At 46.2% G+C, this 19,789-nt stretch overlaps 1 protein-coding gene and 1 pseudogene across 3 annotated transcripts; both read left to right on the top strand.

Annotated features, from left to right (window-relative positions):
• Fbxw12 (F-box and WD repeat domain containing 12) lies at positions 1-19,789 on the top strand. 3 transcript variants are annotated; one of them, XM_039082627.2, is made up of 10 exons: positions 1-386; positions 1,398-1,435; positions 1,637-1,800; positions 3,280-3,410; positions 10,163-10,372; positions 11,905-12,063; positions 13,138-13,354; positions 14,731-14,909; positions 15,161-15,285; positions 19,618-19,789. In XM_039082627.2, the coding sequence occupies exons 1-10, from the start codon at positions 297-299 to the stop codon at positions 19,721-19,723; spliced, it is 1,419 nt and encodes a 472-aa protein (XP_038938555.1). In that variant the 5' UTR covers positions 1-296; the 3' UTR covers positions 19,724-19,789. The 3 variants fall into 3 exon arrangements, with proteins under 3 accessions (XP_038938555.1, XP_063122543.1, XP_063122542.1); XM_063266473.1 differs by lacking the exons at positions 11,905-12,063; positions 19,618-19,789 and having other exon boundaries at positions 3,292-3,410; positions 15,161-16,218; XM_063266472.1 differs by lacking the exons at positions 1-386; positions 1,398-1,435; positions 1,637-1,800; ... (1 more) ...; positions 11,905-12,063; positions 19,618-19,789 and having other exon boundaries at positions 9,870-10,372; positions 14,731-15,261.
• Cox6c-ps2 (cytochrome c oxidase subunit 6C, pseudogene 2) lies at positions 16,766-17,676 on the top strand (annotated as a pseudogene).

The raw sequence follows: 19,789 nt of genomic DNA, 5'->3' as shown, positions 1-19,789 counted from the left end.
ACAAGCACACCATCAATCGGGGCTGCCCCACATCATGTACATTTGGTCTCTGCCATGCCAGGAAGGGGTTGCTGAGCTCATCAACGCAATGAACAACACTACGGGGTGAATTTAGGTGTGAACGCTCTCAGCTGAGTGTATCTGGCTCTGGCGAGTGGGCTAACACACCTGCAGCTTGCTCCACTCAAAGCTTGATGAGCAGGGTGGCGATCCTGCTAAACCTTTGGCCAAGCCTTTAAAATCTGAGCAAGCTGGGGAGGAGGAAGAAAAGTGAATGTGAACTTGGGCCACATAAGATGGAGTTCCATTTGCCCAGTGTGCCGATGAGGAAAATCCTTTCCTATCTGGATGCCTTCAGTTTGCTGCAGATTGCCCAAGTGAACAAGGTAAATCTCCTTGGCTGAACTCCTCCATTCAGTGCATCTCTACATAAGGTTCCTTTGGCCTTTCCTGCTCTGTCTTGGAGTCTCGGCTACCCCAGCATCACACTCAGGCAGCTTGCCTGCCTGCCTCCCAGCCTGCCTTCCTTCCCTCCTTAAACTTACCTTATTCAGACCTGTTTTCTCAGCTCTGACACATTAGTGTCTCAGGGACTCAGCTGCTTCTCTTGACCAAGAGGAGTGCCAACCTACAGAATATCAGATACCTATAGGGCTCATGGGTTATCAGATACCTATAGGGCTCATGGGTTAGCATTCCTCACTCTGAAGACCTCAAATCTGGTTAAAGGAGGCAGGAGTGGTGGCCCACACCTGTCGTTGAAGCACTTGGGAGGTGGAAGCAAGATGATCAGGAGTTTGGGTCGTTCTCAATTACATGAACTTAAAACCAGCCCACACTACCAGACACCCTATCTCAGAACGGTAACAGTGATGACAAAATTCTGTTGAATGAAAAGAACAGGGGTTGGGGATTTAGCTCAGTGGTAGGGTGCTTGCCTAGGAAGCGCAAGGCCCTGGGTTCGGTCCCCAGCTCCGGAAAAAAAAGAAAAAAAGAAAAAAGAAAAGAACAAGCTGCCAAGCTGCCATGTGGAGATGTACTGCTGGTTTGTGGCAACCTTGAGAGTCCACGTCAGACCTTTGGGGACTGGCCCTCCTTCCTCTGAGCCCTCACAAGGTGACTTGTGTTTGCTGGGGTAGATCCCTCCAGGCTAACTTGACCTGGAAAGCTAGGACTGTGTTTGATTAACCTGTGTAGGCCCAGCACAGAGCAAATAGAGAGCAAGGGGAGGGGGACAGTTGGTTGTTGATTTAAAGATTCTTTTCGGGGTTGGGGATTTAGCTCAGTGGTAGAGCACTTGCCTAGCAAGCGCAAGGCCCTGGGTTCGGTCCCCAGCTCCAAAAAAAAAAGAGAAAAAAAAAAGAAAAAAGAAACAAAGATTCTTTTCTCTCCCATAGAGATGGAATACATTTGCCAGCACTGATGTCCTGTGGAGGTAAGGAGAGAGTCTGTCTGGGTGGGATGGAAAGAGGGGACAAGATGGGGCAGGAAGGGAAGAAGAGGCCTTCTGATTCTGGACCTGGCTGGACCTCTGCTATGTGAGGATGGTTAGTGAATAAGTTTCGCTCCCTGTCACTGTGGCTCTAAGGCGAGGTGACTGGGGCCAGCCTGAAGGGATTGCAACTGTGCATTGCAGGAAGTTCTGTCTGAAGAGGTGGTTCTTCTATGAAGTCGTCACCCTAGAGCTCCTCGGCACAGAGTCATGGAAGCAGTTCTTCGTTTGCCGAACACGGCAAGAACGAGCCAAGTCCCGGGCAAAGCCAGAAGATTTCACTTACAAAGAAATTCCCGTGGAAATTGGTATGGGCTTGGGTACCCTAGAAGAGAGGCCCACTTGGCTTTTCCCATTCTGTGCAGCCCTACATTCTTAGTAAGAGGAAGGGGATTGTAGTTTAACGGGATGGGGCTGCTACGCTAGTTTAGCCATGGATCTAATCTGTGATCTGCGTGAGTGGTTGCTCAACACTGTAAAACCAGCCCTATCGCTTCCCTTCCCCTATCGCTCCCTTTCCCTGAAGGCTTCATGCCCTTCCTAGAATATGGAGAGAATTTAATGGGGAAATTACTAAATAGGCTTTGGTATTTTATCTTTTTCTAAAAACTTCCTCAAAACAGTTTTCTGAAGGAGAGGTTCTTTTAAAATTTTTTACATTATTTTTAGTGTGTGTGTATATGGTGTGCGTACATGACACTGTGTGTGTGTGTGTGTGTGTGTGTGTGTGTGTGTGTGTGTGTGTCAGAAGACAACTTTGTGGAATCCGTTCTCCTGATGGGGAGAATCTTACCTTTTCTGTTTGTTTTGAGACAAGGCCTCACTATATAGCCATGGATGGGCTAGAACTTGATTTGCAGACTAGGCTGGCCTCAAACTCAAGATCTGCTGCTTGCCTTCCCTGGGACTGTTACAGCTTTACACCTGGCTTTTTCTTTTCTTTGTTTCTGTTCTTTGTTTCTTTCTTTGATTCTTTCTTTGTTTATTTCTTTGTTTCCTTCTTCTTCCTTTGTTTCTTCTTTCCCTCCCTCCCTTCCTTCCTTTCTTCTTTTCTTTCTTTCTTTCTTTCTTTCTTTCTTTCTTTCTTTCTTTCTTTCTTTCTTTCTTTCTCAGGATCTCCTGTACCACAGGCCAACCTCAAACCCTTCATGTAGCAAACACCAATGACCTTGAACTTTATATCCTTCTGCCTCCAAATGAGCACAGCTTTAAGGTTTATAGGCCTCTAAGAACAGAACAGAGCACTCTACCCGCTGAGTTACAGCCCCAGCCCCTAGTACCCATGTGGTATCTATAGAAACAGATTAAAGAGTAAATGTAGGGGCTGGAGAGATGGCTCAGTGGTTAAGAGCACTGACTGCTCTTCCGGAGGTCCAGAGTTCAATTCCCAGCAACCACATGGTGGCTCACAACCATCTGTAATGGGATCTAATGCCCTCTTCTGGTGTGTCTGAAGATAGCTGCAGTGTACTTGCATACATAAAATAAGTAAATTTGGGGTTAGGGATTTAGCTCAGTGGTAGAGCGCTTGCCTAGGAAGTGCAAGGCCCTGGGTTCGGTCCCCAGCTCCGAAAAAAAGAACCAAAAAAAAAAAAAAAAGTAAATTTAAAAAGAAAAAAGAGTAAATGTATCTGAACAAATGAACAACCCGCAGCGTGTCCAGCTGCCTTTCACTTTACCCTTTCCGCAGCCGTTATCCAAGCCGTTATCCAAGGTAGAGGGGAATGGAACATACCATCTTCAGTCTGAGTCACCCCTCAACTGTCTAGTGTCCACATCTCGTTGAGGTTTCCTTGCAGGAGCTCCGAGAAATGCATATTATATCTCAGGGTGTGGCTTAACAAGAGATGGGCAAGGCAAGTCGGTTATCTGCGTGGTGACTTCCATGAACACTATTTCCACCTGGGATCTTCATAAGGTGAGTCCGGCCGGTGAGTAACAAAAGTTACCTGGACATGAATTCTGATTTCATCTTTTCGTTGCTGGTAATGAGGAGACAGACCTGGCTGTCCTAGAAGTCCCCATATAGATCACCTACCTTGGCTTCCCACGTGCTCAGGTCAAAGGTTTGCACCACTACACCTGATTTTTCCTGCTCCTTCTCCTCTTCCTCCTCCTCCTCCTTCTCTTTTTCTTTAAATTATTTTATATGTATGAATGCTTTCTGTACATATATGTATGTGTAATACATGTGTGTCTGCTGCCTGTGGAGGTCACAAGAAAGTGTCAGGTCCCTTAAAACTGTAGTTGCAGGGGCTGGGGATTTAGCTCAGTGGTAGAGCGCTTACCTAGGAAGCGCAAGGCCCTGGGTTCGGTCCCCAGCTCCGAAAAAAAACAAAAACAAAAACAAAAAAAAAAACAAAAAAAACCTGTAGTTGCAAATGGTTGAAAGCTGTGGGAGCTGGGGCTGTAGGCACTGAACTCAAATCCTTTGCTAAGCCATCTCTGCAGTGCCTGTCAGTGTTTTAAAGAGTTCATCATAAAGATTGTTTACATACTAGGTCGGGTTTACCCCCAGATATTCTTTTTTAAGATATATTTTTTATTTTATTTATGTGTGTGCCTGTGTTAGTTTATATTTGGTGCTGGCTGGCAGAGGCCAGAGACTGCGAGGTGTTGTGTAGGCTAGCACCCCGGCCTCTTACTCCACTGTGTAAGAGCTTTGGGGGAAACTTGCTCTGTAGACCAGGCTGGCTTCCTATTTTGAGACTGGCCCATCTCTGCCTGCTGGGATCACAGGTGTGTACCACATCCACCAGGCCCCTTCAGGGTGGTGGTTCCAGGTTGCTGCGAATCGGACAGCTTCCCTGATCCCCCTTCACTTTGTTTATTGATGTACAAGGAGACCACTGTTTTTGTTTTTGCTTTCCACGTTAACTTTGTAGCCTGTCAATTTGCTGGAAGTTTATCAGTTGTAAGAGTTTTCCGGTGGAGTCTTGGGGTCTCTAAGTACAGGCTCATAGTGTCTGCAAATGAGGAAACACTGGCTTCTCTTTCCTATTGGCATCCCTTTTGTTTGCTCCTTTTGTTTTATTTTTCTAGCTAAAACAATACCATATTGAATGAGAGAAAGTGTGGATATACTTGTCTTGTTCCTGATTCTGCTGTAAATGCCTTGTTTTTTTTTTTTAACCTATATTTGAGGGAGTAATGCCGGCATTACTACTCCAGGATATGATTGATTAAGGTTATTTATTGTTAATATGAGAGGACAGCAAAAACATCTAGAAGAGTCCAGAGTAGACAGAGAAAGAAGTAGACTGTGTTGTTTTTTTAAAAAGACCAGGACATGTTTTGTAGAGCAAAATATGGTGAGGTGGGAGGGGTACCTCAGGGAGGCCCATGTTGAGGTGTCCCTTCCCCTGAGATACCAGACATATGATGGGGACAGTGTAGACTAGAGATTATTTTAGGGCATGGGAGGTGGAGTAGAAACAGAGAGAGAGAGAGAGAGAGAGAGAGAGAGAGAGAGAGAGAGAGAGAGAGAAGAGGAGGGGCCAGTCAGAACTCATGGCAAGGGAGGGGGAAAGAGGGGGGAAAAGGGATTAGGGAGGAAAAAAAGAGTCAGACAGAAGGGGCAGAGAGAGCAAGGGGCCAAACAGCCCCTTTTTAGCAAGCCAGACAGGTAACTGCCGGGTGGAGCCTAGAAGGAATACTAACTTTTCCCCATTTTGTTTTCATTTTAAAAAGGAGAAACTAGAAAGAGGTGATGGTGAAGTAGGTGGGGATAGGGTCATCGCGATCTTTAGCTACCTTCTGCTGACTTTGGGGTGCCGTGTCTCTGTGAAACCTAAGATGGGGATGGGGATGTTGGTCCAATCTTAGAGTCAGCTGTTTGCTGTCCGGGATCTCAGACCATCTGTGAATAGGAAGGAGCAGAAGTGTGTGTGTGTGTGTGTGTGTGTGTGTGTGTGTGTGTGTGTGTGTGTATTACAGGTAGAGAAAAAGTTAAGTATGTTTGGGAGAGAAAAATTTTCTTGGGTGTACATTTGAAACTCGTAGGTCTTGGTGGTTGGGATGAGGGGAGTTCTAATCCCAGTGAACAGGAGAGGAATTCCACCCTCTGGGGTAGGTGACAGGGAAGAACTTGGGCTATTGATTGGCAAGTGTACTTATTTAGATGGGAGGTAGGTCTGAATGGAGTTCCTAGGGCTTATAAGTTTACAAAAGAGATAAATCTGTTAACAGCATGAACATTCTTTAAGAGTTTAGGGAAGACCAAAACCTTTCGTGGAGCAGAAGGAGCAAGAAGGGTTTTTTTCCTTCTATCTGGAAGACTGAATATATAAACAGCACAATGAGAAACATTTTAAGGTTACATTTAAAAGACAATTAAAAGAAACTTGAAAATTTGACCTTGTGAATAGGATAGTTGATTATATAGTTTAGTATGAGAAACACCTGAAGCCTACAGTTCGGCGTGATCGAGGAGGCATGGGATTGTGGCAACACCAGAGTCAGGGCAGCTGGTTAAAGGTGGAGTAAGGTTACTTGACGGGGTCACTGTAGAAGCTGTAAGTGAGTTAGTTCCAGGGGTTACACATAGCCAGCAATCTTTAAAGCAGCCAGGTTGGGTGACATTAAGGAATTGGTAGGCCGAGGTCAGAGTCTGAAGCAGAAGGCAAAGTGACAGGTTAATGTTATTTATGAGGGGGATGTCAAGAAAGTAATGATCTTGGAGGAGGAGTGTAAGAATGTCCTGGGGTGAGTGAAATGTGTCTAGGCCCCTAAGGGCCACAGTTATAGCTACCTTGTCAGCTGGTTTATTTCCCTTGGAGACCATAGAGTCATCCATCTAGTGGGACCTGAAGTGGACAGTTCCATAGTGATTCCGGCAGACGCACAACCTAGGCAGTCTTGTGGCTGAGCCCATATCAGTCCGAGATCTTGAGGGCAGGAGGTTCATTTTCAGGATTTGGGAGTCTCTATCTACCATAATAAGGGTGAACATTTAACATTAAATTTAGCAGATTTCTGACAAGATTGAGAGCCAGTATCAAGTATATCTGAGTTAGACAGTCTGTGTTTAACTATTTGTTCTAGAATGTATCCAGTAAATAGAGTACATTGTAACACAACAACTGTAGCAAAAACAAGGCTAAAGATATCTTTTGGCAGATGGGAACTGGTTTCAAAAGTTCCTGAGGAATAATGACTTTTGTCTAACTGTCAGAAATCCCATAATCCAGCTTGATCTCCCTCCTGGATATTTGGGGAGTCTTTAACATTTACCACATAATAAAGATTGGCTACACGTTTGTGTGTTAATGTGCTTTCTGTTGCTGTGTTAGAAGGCCATGACCAAAAGTAACTTTGATGAAAGGACTCACGGGTCACAGTCCATCAGAGGAGGCTAAGGCAGAAACTGAAGCAGAGGCCATGGAGGGTTGGTCACTCGTTATGGCTCGCTTCCCATGGCTTGCTCAGTTAGCTTTTTTAGACCATCTAGGACCACCAGCATGGCAGAGGCACTGACTACAGTGGGCTGAGTCCTCCCACATTGATTAGGGAAATACTCTACAGATGTGCTTAGACGCAATCTGCTAGCATGTATGCGGGGATGATGCCCTCCCTAGTTCACCACCTGTGGTAGTCGGGAGAGCTAGCCCAGAGGGCACGGGAGAAGGAGAGCTGGCCCTGCTTTCTCACTGGCTGTGGCACTAGAAGAATGGGCCCCCACTCCTTGACTGGGCAGCACAGTGGATCTATGCTCTCTTGGGGAGAGGGGTGTGGAGTAATTGACATAGGTGTTCTGCACATGATTCTTTCTCTGATAGTGTCTACCAGGGTTTGGGGTACCTCACCCCAGAAGCTAAACAGAACAGGGTGTGACTTGCACTGAGCATAGTTCCCCTGGGACCTTCACGGGCTGTGTGTGTGTGAGGGAAGGAAACACAGCTAGTGCTGTGGCAGGGTGGTTTGATACAGCACCAGCACACCTGTGTAGGGAAAGCATCCCCCCCCCCCCGTTCTCTATGGTTTTGTGAGTGCTAGGGGCCCATAGGATGCCCTGGGAGAGGGATGGCGGGGACCCTAGTACCATTGGGCACAAAAAACAGAACTGGCCATGCCTGTAGTTCTTGAGGACATTATTCATGGCTTGTCCCCAATGTGCACACCCTGTTGGTTGATGCAAGAGCTTTTTCTCTTGAGTACTGACTTGTGAGACAGCCAGCTGCTGAGCCATTGTAGGAGAGAACAGGGTGAATGCTGGATACCTCCAAGTGTTTCTTGATTATCCTCCATTCTCACCACTATTTTAGAACGTAAAAGAGTCCAATGGAGTGAACATTAATCCATTCTTGAGGTTGGTTGGTTCTATTCGTCTGGGAGAAGGTCTTACCCTGTAGTCCTAGCTGGTCTGGAACTATGTAGACCAGGCTAGCCTCCAACTAAACAGATCTGCCTGCCTCTGCCTCCTGGGTACTGGGACTAAAGAGGGGTGGCCCAGCACACTGAGCGAAGGGGTTTTTATTTGTTAGATAGGGTCTCAGTGTTTATAAACATTGTCTCCTACAGCAAGCTGAGAAATGTAGCATAAAGAACAGAGTGATCATGGGGTTGGGGTTTTTTTGAGGGGGTGGGAGGAGGCTGTTTAGGGCAATATCAGGCTGTCCTAGAGCTGACTGTGCAGTCCAGACTGGCCTCCGACTCATGGGAACCCCCTACCTCTGCCTCCTAAGTGCTAGGCAGAATGCATTGGTGCATCTTCACAGCTGACGGAGGGAGCGGGGACTGGAACGTGACCTCAACCTGGTGAGACGGAGTCATGTGCTACATGGTAATGAGGACTTCAACAGCCTGATTCTCCGAGGAGTCAAAGTGGGAGTCACATTTTGGTGAAAGATTGACTCAAAGGAGAGATTACATTTAGAGGGAAGGAGAGGTTGTTAATAATTTTCATGCAAGTGGAGCTAGGGCTTAGAAATGGCTATATTGGGGCTGGGGATTTAGCTCAGTGGTAGAGCGCTTACCTAGGAAGCGCAAGGCCCTGGGTTCGGCCCCCAGCTCCAAAAAAAAGAACCAAAAAAAAAAAAAAAAAGAAATGGCTATATTAATTGTTGCCTCTAATATTTTTACTAAATCTAATTATGCCTTTGGCTTTTTTCATCGCTGCTGCTGTTGCTGCTGGGGAGAGCAGTATATGTGTATATGTGATTTTTTTTTTTAAGGACTTATTTATTTTATTTGCTCTATCTGCATGCCCATAGAGGACATCAGATCTCATTATAGATGGTTGGTTGTGAGCCACCATGTGGTTACTGGGACTTGAACTCAGGACCTCTGGAAGAGCAGTCAGTGCTCTTAACCGCTGAGCCATCTCTCCAGCCCCTTGGGTTTTTTTTTTTTTTTTTTTTTTTTTTTTTTTTCCGGAGCTGGGGACTGAACCCAGGGCCTTGCACTTGCTAGGCAAGTGCTCTACCACTGAGCTAAATCCCCAACCCCCCCCCTTTTTTTTTTAAGCTAAAAAAAAGCCTGGAAGAGAACCAGTTTTTCTCATTTGCAATGTATAAGAACTGATGATGATACAGTAACCAGTTTTGGACTTGACTCATTGACTAGGTTTGTTTCATGTGTTATAAAACTTAATACTGCCCAGTGGTATCAAGAAGTGGTGGCCCAGGCCTTTAACTCCAGCACTCAGGTGGCAGAGGCAGGCAAGTTTGAAGCCAGCCTGGTTTACATCGTGAGCTCCAGGAGAGCTAGGGCTATAGAGTAGTGACCCTGGCTCAAAAACAAACAAACAAAAATACTAGTCCCGGGGTTGGGGATTTAGCTCAGCGGTAGAGCACTTGCCTAGCAAGCACAAGGCCCTGGGTTCGGTCCCTAGCTCCGAATAAAAGAAAAAAAATACTAGTCCCACTACAAGTGATAGGGACCTGATTGCCCCGAGAGTACAGGGACACTGATTGTCCTTCATATGTGTTTGTGGGAGTTGGTCCTCCCCTTCCATGTGGTTCCTGGGATTGAACTCCTGTCATCAGGTTTAGTGGCAAGTGCCCTTCCCTGCTGAGCTATCTTAGCAGCCATGATCTTTCTGGTCTGTGTAGTGAATGCCTTGCTTGCCTTCTGAGCACAGTGCATGTGTCCTGTTTTCATGTTCACTCCTTCCCCAAACAATCTAGATGTTTGTTTTTCTTATTTTTCAATATATTTATTTCTATGTACATAGGTATTCTGCCTACATGTATGGCCATGTGAAGGTGTCAGACCCCCTGGAACTAGAATTCCAGTCAGTTGTGAGCTGCCATGTGTGTTCTGGGAATTGAACCCAGGTTCTTTGGTTAAGAACAGCCGGTGGGGGGTTGGGGATTTAGCTCTCGGGGGGGGGGGGGGAGAACAGCCGGTGGTCTTAACTGCTGAGCTATCTCTCTAGCCCTGTGTTTTCCTTTTTTGAGATAGCCTTGTCATGTAGTCCCTACTGGCTTGCAACTTGACATTGTAGACCAGACTGGCTTGCTCAAGCTTCTAGTACCTTCCTGCCTCTGCCTCCCTGTGCTGGGATTTTAGGCATGTGCTACCATGTCCAGTGAGGGATGTTTAGAACGTTTATATCTTTCCTCTCAAGTAAGATAAGAAGGGGTTCCAGTCTGGATGAGGCTTCCAAAGAAAGCCAGTGAGTGGAAGCAGTTGGAGGCGCTCAGACAGGATGATGCTCTTGTTCCTCAGGGTGCTGTGACCTGGGTAAGCCCAGTACAGCCCAGCTACATCAAGATCTTGGCTACCCTCCCTGAGATGCACATTGCGGTCACTGTAGACATAGAATCAACTATCAAACTGTGGGACTGTCACAACAGGGAAGCCCTGGCCACTAACAACATGCTCTCTTCCTGTCAATCACTGAAAGCCGTCTTCACAAAGGATGGCCCTGTTGTCTTGGTAAGTGACCCCCACATCTAGAGTAGTCACAGAGAACAAAGCACTTGCCAATTTGAGGTCCTATTACTGTCAAATCTCAACTTGCCATTTTGGAGTCTCTGTAAATCCTAAGAGCCCATCACAATATACCATAACAAATATGGCCATCCCTTAACCTTTGACTTACTTCGTGTACATTTCCTTAAGCCATTCTCTCTCTCTCTCTCTCTCTCTCTCTCTCTCTCTCTCTCTCTCTTTAAAGCTTTATTTATTTATTATATATCAGTACACTGTAGCTGTCTTTAAACCCACCAGAAGGGGACACCAGATCCCATTACAGATGGTTGTGAGCCACCATGTGGTTGCTGGGAATTGAACTCAGGCCCTCTGGAAGAGCAGTCAGTGCTCTTAACCACTGAGCCATCTCTCCAGCCCAAGCCATTCTCTTAAAAATATCATTTTAAAATTGTTTCCTGGGATCTGGGGGAAAAAGTGGGATGTGGCTACATGTGTCTGTAACCCCAGTGTTGTTGGGGATGGAAACACAAGGGTCACTGGGACTAGATGACTGCTAGCCAAGCCAGCCTAGCTCCAGGTTCAATAAGAGACTCTCTCAGGAGATCAGGAGAAGAGTGACCTAACAAGACGCCTGGCATCCTTCTCTGGTTTCCATGTATGCCCAGGTATGCAGTCTACAGACACATTCATAAATATACATATAACACATGTGCACACATGTGCGCACACACAAATTTTTCTAAGTGACTTTACATCTTCTTGTCTCTGAAATGTTTATTATTGCTGAATAATTTGAGTAATTTCTCAATAGAGAGAAAAATGTGAATTTTATCAGATATTGGAGTAAAAAGGATAATGAGTCCTAGGGAAGAGTGTTTGGGGGTTTGGAAAATCTCTACACATCCCCTACCTCGTGTCTCATGATACAGTCCTGGCCGGCCTAGAACTCACTGTGTAGACTAGGGTGGACTAACTCACAGAAATCAGCCCACCTCTGCCTTCCAAGTGTTGGAATTAAAGATATATGCGACCCTGCCCTACAAAAATTCCTTTTAAAAAAGTCCTGCAGGGCATGGTGGTGCATGTCAGAGAGGTGGGTGAATACCTTGAGCTTGAGACCAGCCTGGTCTAAAGAGTGAGTTCCAGGCTAGCCAGGGCTATACAGAGAAGTCCTGTCTCAAAAAACCCAAGAGGAAAAAATTATTTTGTGTGTGGCTATTCTGCCTGCATGTGTGTCTACATCTCATGTGCATGCGTGGTGGCTAGAAAAGGCCACTGGAACCCCTGGAGATTGAACCACCCCACTCTGCACTTTTCCCACTAAGTCATCCCCCTCCCTCCCCAGGTCTAGGAAGTCTTATTCCATGGGATCAGCCCAGACACTCTGTGAGGTGGTCTGGTGAGAGCTTTGGATCTCTCGTTACTGGACTTGAAGAGATACACAGTGGTGTATCTCAGAGCAGATAACACTGCTTCCTGCCTCCCTCCATACTTACCGTCTTCTCACTGACCGGGTGCCTGTGCTGTGATTTCAGGCAGGTGATACCTCGGGTAACCTCTTAATCTTTAGGATTCCCGACTTGCACCTCATTTCCAGAGTCCATGTATTCCAATACGGTATTAACGAACTCTACTGCTCTCCTCAGAAGAAATGGGTCTTTCTGAGTAAGAAACACTCACAAATCTTGCCAAAGGTAGGTCTGTTCAAGCAACTCCAGGGTGAAGGTGGGAGATGGTGGGAAGGCCTAGCCCCTCAGGGAGGTCCAGGCAGACCACTCCTGCTCTCCTATCATAAGGAAAGCCATTCCTACAGTCAGGAAATAATAATGTTCTCGGAAGCAGTCACATGACCAGTCACAATGGCAAACATCTATTAGTGACCTGTCCTCGAAATGTGGCTCAGCCAAAGGATGAAGGCAGGTGGAATAACAGTCCTGGAAACCTTTGCTGGCCCTGAACTCACAGCAGTCTTCTATCCCTGGATGACACGCCCACCAGTGATGGATTTCAGACAAGTGCTTGATCGATACCCAGTGCTTTTTTTTTTAATTATTTTATTTTTTAAGTACACTGTAGCCATCTTCAGACACACCAGAAGAGGGCATCAGATCTCATTACAGATGGTTGTGAGCCACCATGTGGTTGCTGGGATTTGAACTCAGGACCTCTGGGAGAGCAGTCAGTGCTCTTAACCACTGAGCCATCTCTCCAGCCCTACCCAATGCTTTTTATACTGCGTTCTCTTTTAACTGCCAGCTCTCTGGTGCCGGGTTAATAGGTATCATGAGAGAGATCATTTGCTCAGAGGCCAAGTACTCCTCGGGGCCCAAGCGTATTTATTTGGTTTTATACATCGATATACTTTCAAATTCAAAATAGCCTGGGTTACAGTAAGACAGTCTCAATGCCTCATTTAAAAAAAAAAAAAACAAAAAACGAAGTCCAGAACAGCCCTGGATTAATCCTCTGAACAGGGAAAACCTACTTAACCAAGCTCAGCCCAATGAGTCCATTGAGGAAGGATGGCGGAAGCGCCCTTTGACCTGGGTCGGGGACTCCATTCTGTCTCTGAATATGGTGGGGAAGGGGCAGGAAGACAGTGAGTTATTCCAACCCTGAGTGGGAGCAATGACTGCTCCACCCTGTCCTGGGTGAAGAACAGGTGAGGCCGCTCCTGGTTTCCTTTCGAAAGCCCTTTGTTCAGAGTGCGCATGTGCTGGGCTGCGGGGCTACTCTTCACTGTTTCCACCGGCCGCTGCTTTCTGCAGGTGTTTTTCATGAGCAGCCTACTGAGGACATCAGAATTCTCCGCCCCCGCATCTACCATTCTCTCGTTTCCATTATGCCAAAGAGCCTTCTGGACCCCACGAAGGGAAGACCGGATAACCCTGATGTCCATAAAAGGCTCCAAAAAAATCACAACATTTGTCACGTTTGATATCAAGCTGGAAAAGGAAGAGATCGGGAACAAAATAAGGGTTAAAGGTAAAAAGCTTAGAGAAATTCTCAAGCCAGGCAGGATGGCACATCCCCCAAGTCAGGACACTATGTCGGGAAAGCTTCGTAGAGAGGGCGCTGTCTCACAAACCAGAAAGATGGAGCTGACAGGATGGTTTAGCATGTGCACATGCGCACATACACTGACAAAAGGACAAGCATGAGCGTCCACACCTTTAATCCCAGTATTCAGGAGGAGAGACAGGCAGATCTCTCTGGGTTCCAGGTCAGCCTGACCTGTCCAGTGAGTATCAGGTTAGCCAGGAATACAGAGTGAAAACCTTGTCTGAAAAACAAAACCCCAAATGACAAGCAATAAAAGAACTATATTGGGGCTGGGGATTTAGCTCAGTGGTAGAGCGCTTACCTAGGAAGCGCAAGGCCCTGGGTTCGGTCCCCAGCTCCGAAAAAAACAAAACAAAACTATATTATGGGGTAGCAAAATGGCTCAGAGCAGTGGTTTTCTACCTATGGGTTGTGACCCCTATGACAACCTGTACCTTCAAAAATACTTAAATCACTATTCATAACAGTATCGATGAAGTCACTTTATGGCTGGGGAGACTCCCCCACACCACATGGGAACTGTATTCATGTTCAATAGGAAGGTTGGGAGGCACTGGCTTAGAGGATAGAGAGGCTTAACTACCAAGCCTGTCAGCCTAGTTCAATTCTTGGGGCACCACATGATGGAGGAGAGAACCAAATCTCTCTATGTCCCCTGACCCCCACATGTGTGCTTGTGGCATGAATCCCTACACAAACACAATAGTGTAAAAACAAGTCTTAAACCCTGATTTCTCCTGCGTCTCCCACAAGGGCTCATAGTAAGATGTCACTGCTTTGTGTTTTCAGTCTTCCAAGACAGGGTTTCTCGGGATAGCCATGGCTAACCTGGAGCTTGCTCTGTAGACCAGGCTGGCCTCAAACTTGGAGATCCGCTGGACTCTGCTGGGATTGTGGACCTCCATACGATGCTCATTTTTGCAGAGGGAGCAGGAGGCTCCTTGGCCAGATGTGAACCTGCGTCTGTTTGATGGTCGTTACACAAGACGACTATGGCTTTCTTGGGCAGACATGTTTCCATTACTGCCACATGTTAGGGACTGGGTTCTGCTGTCCTTTCCCAGCAGGGTTGTCTTCCCAATGTTTGAGCTGTTGACTGTCCACACCGTCCCTATGTCAGAGCCTGCCTTTCCACGGCCTAGGACATGGACTGGTCAGACTGAGGGACTGTTTTCCTTGGCTCTGTCAGACTGGCGTGTCCGGGAAGTAGGGCTGTGCTCTTCACTAAGCAGTAAGGATTTTGTTCTTGCTTAAGTGACTGAGAAGTTTCCTGTGTATTCTGTGTTTATTTGGAATAGAATATGCCATAGCGAACTTCTCGTTGAAAAAGTTCGAGGACACCCTGGAGTGGATGGGAGTCAGTGATAAGAACGTGATTGTTTGTTCAACTGGGTCCTCACTCTTGATCTACAGCATCACGGGTCTCCACCTGCAGACATTTCCTTACGGCCCAGGAGAGATCCTGAGACTGTCGGTGGTATGTTTGGAATGTGTTTTGTTTTGTTTTGTTTTTTGTTTTGTTTTAACATGTGTGCACATGTGCATTTGCACATGTGGGAGCACTTGCAGAGGCCAGAGGACTACTTCCTGGAGTTAGCCCCTCCCTGGTTCAGAGCACCAGGCTAGCCCAGCAAGTGCCTTTACCTGATGGGCCACCTCCAAGGCCCTCCCCCTGTCTTTTGATCTGACATTGACTCCAGCCTATTCACACTTGAGTGTTCTTTGAAGGACCCCCTTCATGTCATCGTCACATTTATCGATGGCTCTTTGGAGTTGTTTGCGTGGGAAGAAAGAAGCCCACTGCTCAGGAGGTGTTACCGGCTGTATAACAAGAGACATATGCTGCATCGACGGTAAGCTCTGCCGCTTGACTTCAACTGGGCCTTAATTTCAAAACATTTCTGGGGCTGGAGAGATGGCTCATTGGTTAAGAGCACTGACTGCTCTTCCAGAGGTCCTGAGTTCAAATCCCAGTGGTTACATGGTGGCTCACAACCATCTGTAATGAGATCTGATGCCCTCTTCTGGTGTATCTGAAGACAGCAACAGTATATTCACATACATGAAAAATAAATAAATAAATAAATATTAAAAAAAAACCCAAACGTTTCTGGGGCCGGAGAGATGGCTCAGCAGTGCAGAACACTGGTTGAGCTTCCAGAGGACTTGGATTCAATCCCTAGCAAACACACGGCAGCTCACAACAGTCTGTTTTTTTTGTTTGTTTGTTTTTGTTTTTGTTTTTTTTTTTTTTCGGAGCTGGGGACCGAACCCAGGGCCTTGCGCTTGCTAGGCAACCTCTACCACTGAGCTAAACCTCCAACCCCTCACAACCGTCTGTAATTCCAGTTCCAGGGAGTCCGACTGATACCTTCACACCAATGCATTTAGAGTAAAGTTAGACATATTTAAAAAGTTCTATGTAAAAATGCATTTTTAAGAGAGAAATGAACTTTCTATTAAAAGATATGACTGAATTTATGCTCTCCGGTTTCACACAGCACAGACCTTGTGCTGAGTGTGTGTCATATTTAAGAAGTCGAGGCAGGAGGATCCAGAAGTTCAAGGCCACCTTCTGCTAGTTAGGAAGTTTGGCAGCCAGACTGGGTTAATTGCAAAACCAGCACGAACAAACAAAGCTAGGAACTGGCTAAGCATAACACGTACCTTTAATCCCAGCACTTGGGAGGCAGAGTCAAATGGCTCTCTTGTCAGTTTGAGGTCAGCCTGAGCTACATAGTGAGTCCCAGGGCAGCCTGGGCTATAGAGAGAGATTACGTATTAGGAATGAGGGGAGAGAGGGAAAAGAAAGAATTGCTAGTTCTTGGGATCTAAGCACATACAGTTATGTCGACAATCGCAGGCCCACAGTAGAAGTGTGTGTGGGAGGGGAACTGCGTCCTCATATCTTGTCTTTATTGGTGGGGTGGGTTCTCCTGAGTGTGCGGAGGTTAAGTGAGCTCTTATCACCTCTATTTGGCTAAATTTCCTTTGAGTTTTACTTGCCTCCATCCAAGTTATTTTCAGTGATCATGGTGTGGTGACACAGGCCCCAAACCCTGCACCCAGGTTGCCGCAGCAAATGTTGCTTGCCCTTTAGCAGGACACCCTGACCCATCGCCCCCTCCAGAAAAAAAAGAAAGAAAAAGAAAAATGAGCCCCCTCCCCCCACCTCCCTTGCAGGATTTCTCAGTGTAGCCCCGGCTATCTTAGAATCAGGCTGGCCTGGAACTCGGGGATCACCTGTCTCTGCCTCCAGAGTGTTGGGACCCAGAATCCCTTTTCAACAAGGGTCAACAGCATATGCCAATTTGCCAAAATAATTTATATTATATGTATGACTTCAAGATGTTCCTCCCTCTGAACATAGTGGCACACAGATATAATTCCAGCAATCAGGAAACTAAGGCAGAAGAATTACCTCAAGTTTGAGGCTAGCCTATGCTACATTCAAATTCAATGCTAATCTGGGCTCTACAATGAAACCTTGTTTCATTCCCCCCCCAACTCTGTGGGGTTTCCCTTTGTTCTCTTGATTGTTGGTTTTGTTGTTGTTTGGGTGGTTGGTTTTGCTGTTGTTTGTTTGTTTCTTCCACTACACTGTGGAGAGACATTTTAGTGTGATTCAGTCCTATTTGTCAATTTGTGCTTTGGTGGCTGGCACTTGGGAGTTCCCAGCTGAGAACTGGCCTAGCCCTGTAGCTTTTCCTATGGATTCTCTTGGTCATTTTCCAGTCTCCGATTTAGTCTTGCCTTCCACGTGTTACGAGTTGATTATTGAATTATTATTCAGTAGTGGGAGTTATAAGAATGGGGTGGATTTTGGAATCTTCCGGACACCATTTATTAGAGAGTCTAGTCCCTGTCCTTTAAAAAATGTCAACAAACCATGAAAGTGTAGGTTCTTAAGAACTGGGAAGGACAAGGACGTTGGTGTAGAGGACACTGGCTACCATGAGTTCCAGTTCCGGTGCGTTGTTGCAGAAACCACAGATGCATGGTCTTCTGGCCAAGTATCTGTGGTTCATATGGTTGGTACATTTATTGTGGCCCCAGGAGTTGCTGTTGCCTATAAGTTTGGCATGGCTGAACCAAGAAAGAAGGCTTATGCAGATTTCTACAGGAATTATGATCCCATGAAAGATTTTGAAGAGATAAGGAAGGCTGGTGTCTTTCAGAGTGCGAAGTGATTTCAGAATGCAAAGAGTTCCTTGGATTGTGCTCCATAGAAGTCCATTGCTGACCGGTGTTCCTGAACTATGAAACATGAATGTGTGGGCTAAGAAGTAGTTGCTCTCAATAAACAATAATTATATGGACAAAAAAAAGGTGTAGGTTCTTTTCCTAGGCTCTGATGCATCTGTTTGATGGCAATATTGTTCTGGTTTGATCACAATAGCTTCCTGTGATAAATTTTACAATCTGATACTGTGAGAACCCAGTTTGTTGTTTTGCTCAAGGCCTTGGCTATGTAGTGTGTGTGTGTGTGTGTGTGTGTGTGTGCGCGCACACACACACACACGCACACATGCGCACGCGTGCGAGCATGTGCATGCATGTTGTAGTTTTGAGACCTCTCGTATACCCAAAGACTGGCCTCAAACGTGCTAGGTAGTTAAAGCTAGCCTAAAACTTTATGTATTCAAGGCTTGCCTTGAACTCCCGAACCTTCTCCCTCTCACTCAGTCTCAGTTCTGTTAATGGGTATTAGTTTTTTCTCTCTCAGGATTTGGAAAGGGCTCTACCATGTCCTTCTGGCGTCTATGATGTGCTGAGAGATCTATTGTCACTGGGGTCTGTCATTCTATAGACCAGGTGTAATATCCCTCTGATTTCAGGTTTTTTGTTTACTTTTTAGAAACGTGTTTTTGGTGAATCTAGTATAAATGGTTGGAGCGTAATGAACTTGGGCTGGATCTGCTTTTGACTCTGTAGGTGTTTTGAAGGAGGTATTTTTTTCCTTCTTGTGCTGGGGGAGAGTGAATCCAGGGTCTTGCACATTTAAAGTATGAACTCTGGTAATGAACTTTACTCCAAAATTTCAGGGAGTTTTGTTGTGTTCTCAACCTGCCAGGTGGAGGGAGCTAGGGACGCCATCTTTACCCTCAGTGCAAAGGAGAACATGGGTGTGGACGACAGGTTTCAGCTGGAGTCTACAAGGCCACACAGGAGACTGTGTACTTGTCCAGGGCAGGCCTGACACTTATGAGCTCCTGAGTGATCCGGTAGAGGCTTCCCTCAGTAGTAAAGAAAGGAGTGATTGACATGTGCCCCACCATCTCTACGCCCCCTAGTGGGGAGGGGATGCATTGCTTCTCTATTGTATTCACTTGGAGTGGACTAAGTTTGGCTACGGGAACAGAATTCAATTTTAAAATCTATAAATTAAATTTTTCTGAGACAAGGTCTCATTATATAGCCTAGACTAACCTCAAACTGCCTCAGACTCTGTCAGTTCTCTGGCCTTGGGCCCTCTAAGTTGAAGGGATTTAGAGGTAAGAGGCATCACACCCGGCTTCTCTCCTTGTTAGTAAGCTAGGTAATCCATTGAACAACTGAGAACTGAGAAGTGTGGCAGAGGTCTACTGCGGAAGGCTGGGGTTGGAACCCATGCTCTGAATGGTGGTCTTCCTTTGCCGATGTGTACAGTGACTCAAAATTAACCCGAGATGGCTCAGCAGTTTCGGCAGTCGCCACCAAGCCTGACGAGTTCAGTCTCTGGAACCTGCTTGTTGAAAGGAGAGAACTGCTTCCCACAAGTTACTATCTATGCAACACATGCACACAGAGGCACATAGAGGCACACACATGTATGTAGGCACATGGGCACACACACATATGCAAGTACACATACACACACACAGGCATGCACACATAGGCACATACACACTTGGATACATACAGGCACAGACACACTCAGGTATACACACATACACAGGCACACACACACACATGAGCACACACAAACATATGCAGTCACACACACACAGAAGCATGGACAGACACTGGCACATGAACACACACACACATGAGTGCGCACACACACATACACACATGACATGTGAGAATTTAAAAGTTTAAAGTAAATTCATAACTGTGATGAGAAGATGGCCCTCTAACTGTCAGTCGATGAGCCTCACTCCCATTTGGGGACTGACGCCTTGGTGTTTTTTTCCCTTTGGCAGCTTTGTTAACAAAACTCTATGTGACGATGTGAGCATAGTTCGGGTGATGACAAATGTTCCCTCCTCCAGCTTTCTGATGGTGTACACCTTGAACAACGGCTCTTGAAAACTGAGTAGTGGGCTGTGTGTCCTCTTCCTCAATTATAATAAACGTCTGTTGTCTATTTGCAAA

Source organism: Rattus norvegicus, chromosome 8 (assembly GCF_036323735.1).
Source record: "Rattus norvegicus strain BN/NHsdMcwi chromosome 8, GRCr8, whole genome shotgun sequence".
Classification (NCBI taxonomy): domain Eukaryota; kingdom Metazoa; phylum Chordata; class Mammalia; order Rodentia; family Muridae; genus Rattus; species Rattus norvegicus.
Note: the sequence above shows the minus strand (reverse complement) of the source record. Positions and strands in the feature narration are given on the sequence as shown.

What these genes read in the sequence shown, in the direction of transcription:
- Fbxw12 (XM_039082627.2), top strand. Translation starts at nt 297, where the DNA reads ATGGAGTTCCATTTGCCCAGTGTGCCGATGAGGAAAATCCTTTCCTAT. An exon ending in GAACAAAATAAGGGTTAAAG is followed by an intron (nt 13,355 to 14,730) that starts GTAAAAAGCTTA and finishes TATTTGGAATAG; the next exon opens with AATATGCCATAGCGAACTTC. An exon ending in AGACATATGCTGCATCGACG is followed by an intron (nt 15,286 to 19,617) that starts GTAAGCTCTGCC and finishes TCCCTTTGGCAG; the next exon opens with CTTTGTTAACAAAACTCTAT.